General features: G+C 43.3%; 1 protein-coding gene across 5 annotated transcripts in view; it reads left to right on the top strand.

The window, feature by feature from the left end:
- CCDC170 (coiled-coil domain containing 170) overlaps positions 1-9970 on the top strand; it is a 92811-nt gene that overhangs the window by 24130 nt on the left and 58711 nt on the right. For 3 of the 5 annotated variants that reach the window (XM_040448874.1, XM_040448873.1, XM_040448872.1), the window contains exons 2-3: positions 6977-7105; positions 9242-9498. In XM_040448874.1, the coding sequence (XP_040304808.1) occupies positions 6977-7105; positions 9242-9498 (386 nt within the window). The remainder of the gene's footprint in view (positions 1-6976; positions 7106-9241; positions 9499-9970) is intronic. The other 2 variants (XM_040448876.1, XM_040448875.1) reach the window with 1 other exon arrangement.

The raw sequence follows: 9970 nt of genomic DNA, 5'->3' as shown, positions 1-9970 counted from the left end.
TTTCTTTCTTTCTTTCTTTCTTTCTTTCTTTCTTTCTTTCTCTCTCTCTCTCTCTCTCTCTCTTTCCTTCCTTCCTTCCTTCCTTCCTTCCTTCCTTCCTTCCTTCCTTCCTTCCTTCCCTTTCCTGCTTCACACTGGATGCAGAGCCCAACATAGGGTTTGAACTCACAACCCTGAGGTCAAGAACTGAGCTGAGATTAAGAGTTGGACACTTAACCTACTGAGCCACCCAGGCGTCCCTAGCTTCACTATTTATTAACCAATATTTCCACCCTCCCCGCCCCCCACTATTTATAATGCCTCTTTTTTTCATACCCTAAATTCTTCTGAGCACAGAGACTAAAGACTGTTCCTGGTGTTTCTATGGATCTTTCTGTTGATTTCCTGTTGGATATCACATTGTTTTAATTAGATTTTTTTTTTTCAAAATGAGAGTTTTTAACAGGGCATTTTTTTCCTAATGCCTCTAAGACCATTTAGTTAAAAAAAACGAAAAAAACAAACAAACAAACAAACAAAAAAACAACCTGTCTAGGTAGGTACTTCTAGTTTAAAAGTGGTGGCATGCAGATAGCATTTCTCCCTTCTATTCCTGGAAATTAGCCACAAGTGACAAAGAAAGTGAGAAACAAGTTCCACTTTTGGTACATCCAGGAGATGGCTGGAATCTTGTAACATGAAGTAGGCGGCAGGCCTTTCCAAAGCAGCAGGGGTTGAGGGGAGGGGCCGGGGGGAGCACTGGGAGCATCGCTGCAGAGGGTAGGAAGAGCTGGGAAAGCCTATTTTGCCAAGGTGAGTGGCTGACTCAGAGGAGTCAAGTGGAAATCTCTTGTTTGCAAGAGAGGATGGAGGTGTGTGGACCGGCCGCTGGAGCTTCTCTGCACCTGCTCGGTTTCCAAAGAGTAGGAGCAGGAGGGCCAAATACAAATCACGCCAGGAGCCAGATTTGTAGGCAGCTGCAGAGCAGGGGGCGCATGGAGAGTCTGCATAGTGATAAGCCCTCTGGTTGCCTCTGTGCACGGCTGGAATGAAAGATGGGTCTAATGCAGTTATACACAAATCCTGTGTCGTAGGGAAACTCCTTATTGTCTAGAACGTGACACTACATTCCCATCCCTGTATGCACACAGACCTCTTCCACAGGCGGCCCAGCAAGCACTCACCTTCTAATGAGCAATCGAAAAGGAAACAACACAGGAGTTATTTAAAGATAGAGCAACATCCCTGGGCGCCTGGGTGGCTCAGTCAGTGAAGCCTCCGCTCTCTTGGTTTGGCTCAAGTTGTGATCTCAAGGTTTGAGAGACAGAGCCCCACATCAGGCTCCATGCTGAGGGTGGAGACTGCTTGGGATTCTCTCTCCCTCCCTCTCTGCCCCTTTTCTGCTCCCTCACACGCGCTCTCTCTCTCTCAAAATAAATAAGCAAACATTAAAAAATATGTTAAGAAACATATGACAAGATTCCTGCTCCCCAGATATGATAGATGAAGAATACCTACCAGAAGACTGTTGCTGTGATGGGAAGAGACGTGACGTAACATTCATCATGCGTAGAACAATCGAGTAAAGCCAACACGTACCGGAAACATGTTCAGAAAGCAGAGATTCAGGACTTCAAGAAAGATGCAGCAAACAAGGAGAGGAGATCTGACTCTTGATGTCAGCTGAGGTCATGATCCCAGGGTCATGGATGGAGCCCTGCCATGGGCCCTGTGTTGGGCTCCCTGCTCACTGTGGAACCTGCTTGGGATTCTCTCGCTCCGTCTTCCTTTCCTCCTCCCCTAGCTTGTGTGCTCTCTCTCTCTCAAAAAAATAAAAATAAAAAATTAGAAGTTGTGAGGGAGGGACAAGAGGGGCACGGAAGAGAAGATATGCTGTTATCATGAATTAGCTGATGTTAAAGGTATTATTTAAAGTTATAAATTCAAAACTAGAACAAAGATACAAACCTTCCCGGTTATCAGACAAAACAAAGCAAAGCAAACAGATTTGTGGTGAAGGATTTTGAAAGCGTGATAAAAACAAGAAGCATAACATAAAAGAATGCGGCAGAACTAAGACCAAACTTATCTGTCACGTTAACACATGTAAAGTAGAGTCATCCAGGCTGGGGAAAAAGAATGTTAGGATCGATCACAAAGCCAAAACTAACCTTATTACATATGAGACATCTCAAACGAAGTGATCCAGAAAGGTTGAAAATAAAAATGGGGAACAAAGGTGTATGTAGGCAAATGCAAACAAAAAGAAATCAGGGGTCATGGTGTCATTATCAGAAAAGGCTGGATTCAGAGCAAGAAAGGAGTAAGTGAAATGAGTAATGGCCTGTTACGATGCTGTATGGTACAATTTGCAATGAAGATCACATTCTGAATCTTTGCACCAACTCAGCACCAGTGTTTCTGAGGCAAGAGAACAAGAGCTACAAGGTAATAGAGAATTATGGTAGTAATGGGAGGTTGGACTTAGCTCATGACAGAGTAAAGGATAGAAATGAGGCTAGGCTCAAAAACCTAAAAACAGAACTACCCTACGACCCAGCAGTTGCATTGCTAGGCATTTATCCACGGGATACAGGTGTGCTGTTTCGAAGGGACACATGCACCCACATGTTTATAGCAGCACTATCAGCAACAGCCAAAGTATGGGAAGAGCCCAAATGTCCATCGATGGATGAATGGATAAAGAGGATGTGGTATAGATATACAATGGAGTATTACTCTGCAATCAAAAAGAATGAAGTCTTGTCATTTGCAACTACGTGGATGGAACTGGAGGGTATTATGCTAAGTGAAATTAGAGAAAGACAAAAATCACATGACTTCACTCATACGAGGACTTTAAGAGACAAGACAGATGAACATAAGGGAAGGGAAATAAAAATAATGTAAACACAGGGAGGGGGACAAAGCAGAAGAGACTCATAAATATGGAGAACAAACTGAGGGTTACTGGAGGGGTTGTGGGAGGGGGGATGGGCTAAATGGGTAAGGGGCACTAAGGAATCTCCTGAAATCATTGTTGCACTAGATGCTAACTAATTTGATGTAAATTTTAAAAAATAAAAAAAACAAGAAGTGAGGCTGGGCTAGGAGTGCCCAATGAAAATAACGAGCAAGGTAGATCTATCTAATTGATAGATATTGAGCTCCAAGCCCCAAAGATAGAAAAGGCACCCTCTTTTCAAGTGCCCATAAGACATTCATAAAATTGAGCATTCACAAAACCTCAATAAATTCCCTGAAGTAGAAATAACATAGACAAGGATGATGGGGGGGAAAATAGTTAATGGCTCATATACCAAAGCACTTTCCAGTCCGAATAGACCCAATCCAGAGTGGACGCTGGTCCACCACACTGGGGTACGCCAGTGAGCATCAGCCCAGAATGCAATCGATGTGCTCTGAGCACAGTGTAATAAAGTAGAAAACCATCACAAACCCAGAAAATAAAGAGCCATGACAACAACCAAGCTCTTGACTCAGATGAAAGAAGTATTCCAAACCAAACAGGAGGTATCTAGGAGACGGCTATGAACACTGCATAAGGATCTATATAGGGTGACTTCAGGGCTAAGAGGGAAGAGCTTAGTCATAAAGAAATACATTCACGTATTCTTCTTTCAGCTTTTGCATGGTCTCTCCATGTCCCTGTCGTCCTCTCATGCCACTGCCATTCATTTCTTCTCAGTCCAGCTCTCTCAGAGCGTCTTGAAGGAATGGCTTTCTGTGGCACACTTCAGAGCCTTCTTAGCACAGAGGTGTTTCTAGGGCTCAGGTGGGTTCTCCAGGGTTTTCTGTCCAGGGGGAGAGAGAGAGAGAGAGAGAGAATATATACATGAAGATTTATGATAAGGGATTGGTTTGTGCATCATGGAGGCTGAGATATCTCAAGATCTGCAGTCAGCATGCCGGAGATCCAGGGGAGCTGGAGTAAGCCCCTATCTGAGTCTCAGTCCAAAGGTAGGGGAAGACCGATGTCCCAGCTTGAAGACAGTCTGACAGAGAATCCTTACTCAGCCTCTTTGTTCTATTCAGGCCTTCAGAGGATTGGATGAGACCCACCCGCGCTGGGGAGGGCAATCCACTTTAGTCTTCCACCGATTCAAATGCTAACCTCACCAGGAACACTCTCACAGACATGACCAGAATATATTGAACCAAGTATCTGGAAGCCCTGTGGCCCAGTCAAGCTGACATATAAAATTAATCATCACAGCTACTAAGACATAAAAGAATTCCCGAACAAATGGGGAAAAAAAGGACTTCTGTTGGAAGACTCCATATTTAAAAGTTGTCAGTACTCCTTATTTGTAAAATTAACTCCATCCCAATAAAAATGCCAACAGGATTTTTGGGAATTTGATAAGCTGATTCTAAATTTCACACGGCAGAAGGCATAAGTTAGAGTAGCCAGGAATATTCTGAAAAAGAATAGTGCCGATGTGGCACTAACATATGTGAATGAGCTCAGAGCTGCCTGTCAAGGCACTGTTCTTAAGTTGCTCTTGTCCTGCAGCCTCACTGCCTTTGCTCAAATCGTGGACCACACAGAGCACGATCCTGCCACAGGACCTTTGCTGAGACTTCTGGCTATTTGAATGATGTGTGTTGCACCTGCTTCCGTACCTCCTGCTATTTCTTTCTTTCTTTAATGTATTGAGAGCACACATTGTGTGAGGGAGAAGGACAGAGGGAGAAGGAGAGGGAGAGAATCTTAAGCAGGCTCCGTGCCCAGTGTGGAGCCCCACTCAGGGCTCGATCTCATGACCCTTAGATCATGACCTGAGCTGATATCAAGAATTGGCGCTTAACCGAGTCACCCAGGCGCCCCCTCTTGCCTATTTAATGCCTACTCAATCATCACTTCTTTAGGGAAATCTTGCCTTCCCTCTTCTCTGATCATATGTCAGTTTCCTTTGTTTTCTGCTGCTTTCTTTCCTTGCTTGTATTTCAGTTGGTAATTATATAATCATTATTAAGGATGTCTGATAAATGCTCTTTTTTCTTAGTAGGCTGTAAGCTCAGTGCCTGACCTTGAGTAAGTTTTCGGTAAATATGTGTTGGTGAATAATCTCCAGTCTGCTTGATTTAAAGGGTGATTTAAACCCAACAATTGTCTTCTAAACTCAATAATCAGGAGTCTGCCTGATGTGGGTCCCGTTCCAGTATCAGAGGTAATGAGATCTTAATGGGTTGTTTCTTTCACCCGTGCACATTTGAAGATGTAAATGCTTTTTGATAGTGTTCTGCGTTAGAGGGTAACCTCCTAAAATGAAGGGCCATACCTAAAATGGTCTTGCATGCCTTTTAATATTATGTCCAGTGGACACTATGTGTTCATAAGAAGGAGGTATGACATAAGGAGGTTCATAAGAAGGAGGTATGACATAAGAAGGAGGTAAGAAGGAGGTATGTCCTTCATAAGAAGGACATTATGGAATGATTACATCATTTACTGAAAAAGGATGTTAGTCATTGAAAGAAAGAATCACAGCTATCGAAGAACTTATTTTCCTAATGAATTTTATAAAACCGTGTGCTGTACGTATCCTGGTTCAAACCACTCATAAGGGACCAAAGGTCCTCATGTGGCCTATTTTAGAAAATACTGCTGTGGTGGTTATTGCTGTGGGTAAGTTACTTCTGAATATTAAGTGAGGCTGAACAGGATGTGGTTCTCTTATTAGATCTAGTTAAACATTTTATGCTTTCTCCCCAGAAGTACATACCTACCATCTTCTTGGATATGTTGTGATTGGCAAACACTGGCTGTTACTAAGTGCACTGGAGGTTTTGTTTGGCATTTTGTGGATCGAAACACACTAGTCATGACAACGCTTGTTACAGTGAAGGGCTTTGAGATGACTTTTGCATTCATGAATATTTCCAAACAGTAGTCTTTGGCAGTTCAGTAGCTGGGCAGCCATAAGCCAGTTTTACTAGTGTGTCCCCTGAGGCCTCTCAGATAATTCCAGGAAACCCTCCTTTATGTGACCCCTTTCGTATTTCTTCAAAAATGAATGGCTCTCCTGTATGTCTTTCACAAAGACCACAGGCCCTGGAAACTTCACAGAGGTGGGCAGAGGTATATCCATCCAAGCTCAGGAATAATTCTGAGTAAGACAGAAACAGAAGCAGAGGTTACAGACTATGACCCACAGGCCAAACCCATCAAATCTGCTCTGCAGATGTGTTTATTTGGATCACACAGTGTTTCTTTTTTAAACATTTAAATTAGTTGCCAAGTTGCAAAAACTGGGAATTTTTACTTCAAAAAGTCTGGATATATGACTTGCTTGAAAAATTGGAAAAAATCTGGCCACTTTGGGATCCACATTTCTGCACTGGCAGCCATCAGCGGAGCTGAGTCTCCACAGAGACTCCCCAGGCACTGCCGTGCGATCACCGATGTTCTGCATTCATCTGAGTCACCATCGTGACCTTGAGATAGGCTCTGAGGTTGAGAATAAGTGGTAATCGTGAATAATTACGAAGGGGGCCGTCTTTTACTTTTAACTCACATGATCTCTTTGATAAACATATGACACACTTTATTCAAAAGATGAGATGAATTGATGATTTTTGTTACCTGGAAACGTAAGGACAATGAAAACTCCCTCTTTGCTGTGGACCTTGTCACATTGCGTCTCTTCTGACAGTTCTTTGTGGACTCTATCAGTTCTGGAAAGAGGTCAAATAGCATTTGACTTGGGTGGAAGGAAGCCTTCTAAAGTGGCAAAGGCCAGTTCTTAAATGCCATCCTGGGGGAGCACATCATTCATTCCTGGGCTGCCTCCCGCCTCCTTCAGAATTTTGAGAATGAAATGATCTGGATGAGACACTTCCCTGGGCAGCATTTTCGACATGTTTGGACCACAAAGAATGCTCTGTGTTTAATCTCGTTTTTTTACAGCTGCACAGAAAAGACTGTTTAAAACTCTCCTTTATATTTTGTCTTTTGGGGGAACCCTGTCAGGAAATTTACGACCGTCTCTTGGAAGTCCCGGTCACTAGGGAGCAGTTACACCACTATCGGAATGTGGCCGAAAGTGCTCGAAGTGACCTTGCTGCAACTTTGGTCAAATTTGAATGTGCTCAGTCTGAGGTAAGATTATGCATCTTCATGACTCAGAAGTGGACCATTTTAGTTTCTTATTGAGTGAAGCAGAGTGTAGAGGTGATTAGAAATAGGCTAGGATGGGCTGCTTGGGTGGCTCAGTCAAGAGCGTCTGACTCTTGACTTTGGCTCAGGTCATGATCTCATGGTTTGTGGGATCGAGTCCCATGTTAGGCTCTGTGCTGACAGCGTGGAGCCTGCTAAGGATTCTGTCTCTCCTTCCCTCTCTGCCCCCATGCCCCTGCTTGTGCATGCTCTCTCTCTCTCTCTCTCTCAAAATAAATAAAGAAACTTTAAGAAACAGGAAGGGGGGGGATACAGCTTTACAACTTTCGGCGAAGGTTGTACTTATTCCGTTATGGTGCACCTACTCCCCTTGTAGGGAATTCCTGAAAGGTTATGCATTTGCCGTGGTGCAAAGTGAGGTGACATGGGCTGCATTCTGGATGTCAGAGGGGCTTCACAGCCTTGAGAGACTTGGGGACACCTGATGGCTTTGCTTGAAGCTGCCTTGGCTTTGGGGCATTTTTGGCATCTTACTGAATATGTTCCTTTAATGTGGACTGTTTGCAATCTGGAGCTCTTAGGATGGAATTCTGGATTCCTGGGATAGTGGTAGCTCTGACTGGCTGGGGAGATTCTAGGATGATGATTGGGATCCATCTACCCTCCTGGCTGGATCTGGTCGATTATGGAGTTTCTTGAGAGAGTCTCTCTAGGTCCATTCTGTTCATAGCCTGATGGCCCTGAGGGAGTCTTAGGCTTCCCTGGGAGATAACTAGTGTTTTCACTAGGCTGCTGGGACCCCACCGAGAGATGATTTGATACCTTGTATGTGTGTGAAAAATTGTATGCATGTATACTCCCGGTTCCAAAGTTGGCATTGGCTTTTTCCTCTTTCTTTTTGTAAGTTAAAATCAAGGGGGTCCAACTCCCTCATTCGTCTCAGGGGAGAGGGAAGCAGAGACAGTCTTAAATAAAGGCCAAAGGACCTGCCAAGTTTTCTTATGGGGGGGCCTGACATCCTATTAGGGCACAGACATCGTTCAGTATTTTGATGGCACAGAATTCATAAGTTAAAATGTTTCTTTTGTATACATCTTGTAAGGATTTTTCTTTTCTTCCATATTTTTCTTGGAAATGTTATTATTATTATTATTATTTTATTGCCCACAATAAGGATCTAGAAGGCAAGTGGAAGAAATACAGTGATATGTCAAATAGTCTGTATCTACTTAGGAACCACTTGTGGCCATGAAATTACAAGTATTTTAAGTTTCTTGTTTCATTGTCTGTCAGCAGCAATAGCAGCAACACAGATTTAGAAAATGAATTACCATTGCAAAATATTTTATTGCTTTTTGCAAAAAAACACCACAAATGTCTCTTGAGTGGCACTGAATCACCCCTAAGACATTGCTCCAATGGTTTTGAAAGAGACATAGTATGAAGTCCATTCTTTTTTTTTTTTTTTTTAAATTTTTTTTCAACGTTTATTTATTTTTGGGACAGAGAGAGACAGAGCATGAGCGGGGGAGGGACAGAGAGAGAGGGAGACACAGAATCGGAAACAGGTTCCAGGCTCCGAGCCATCAGCCCAGAGCCCGACGTGGGGCTTGAACTCACGGACCGCGAGATCATGACCTGGCTGAAGTCGGACGCTTAACCGACTGCGCCACCCAGGCGCCCCTGAAGTCCATTCTTTAGGCATAATTTCTCATCTGGTGATACAGACGCAAATAGCAAAAAAGGAAAATAAAAGTTGGATTAGGTCATGTACAAACGTGTGAGATTTGAAATTATGGTTTTGGGTTTCTTTATTTTTTTAAATTAAAAAAAATTTGTTTAATGTTTACTTATATTTGAGAGAGAGAGGTAGAGCACAAGCAGGGGAGGGGCAGAGAGAGAGGGACACACAGAATTCGAAGCAGGCTCCAGGCTCCCAGCTGTCAGCACAGAGCCCAACATGGGGCTCGAACTCAGGAACCGTGAGATCATGACCTGAGCCAAAGTCAGACGCTTAACTGAGCCACCCTGGCGCCCCATGGTTTTGGGTTTCTTAGAGGTACTTCGAACTTACGCCACTGAAATCCTTTTCCTCCTTTTATGGGCTTTCTATGTTAGCTTCGAGATCTCCGATCCAAGATGCTTTCGAAAGAAGCCTCCTGTCAAGAGTTGAAAGCTGAAATGGAGAATTACAAAGAAAATAATGCTAGAAAATCATCTCTCCTCACCTCTCTAAGACACAGAGTTCAGGAGCTGGAAGAAGAATCAGCAGCACTTGCCACTTCTAAAATTAGAACCGAAATCACAGCTCACACCGCAATCAAGGAGAACCAGGAGTTGAAGAAGAAAGTTGCGGAACTAGATGAGAACTTACAGTAAGGGTATTTCGATATATTTGTTAGTTGAGTTAGCGTTAAAATACTAGCTTCTGATAGCAGGACACACGCTTGAAGGTACTGGTGTTTTGCCTTCTTTGGCCCTGAAAGTCAATTTGAAGGAGAAAAACGTTATTGACCTCAAATGTCTTTGGAGTCTTGAAAATTTTTCTCAAGCTCATTTCTCAATGTTACCAGGAACCTTGACAAACAAGGCCTTGTCCTAAGCATGTTTATGTCCAATTGATTAGGGCTGCAAATGCCTATATACATAATTTGGAAGATTTTCTGTAAGTAGAGGTTTAACCAGAGGTGGTGGAATACACAGAGAGGGAGGTGTTTATTCAGAAGCTGGCTGTAAAAATACCCCAGAAGCCCAGACCACTCCAGACCACCCCGAACACTCCTCATTAGATTTTATTGCCAGTTTATGCAGAGAACTCATGAAATCTGGGTTTTCCACACTTAGTTC

Source organism: Herpailurus yagouaroundi, unplaced genomic scaffold (assembly GCF_014898765.1).
Source record: "Herpailurus yagouaroundi ecotype Mexico unplaced genomic scaffold, PumYag 198, whole genome shotgun sequence".
In the NCBI taxonomy this organism is placed as follows: Eukaryota; Metazoa; Chordata; class Mammalia; order Carnivora; family Felidae; genus Herpailurus; species Herpailurus yagouaroundi.
This window is presented reverse-complemented; position numbering and strand designations above follow the sequence as displayed.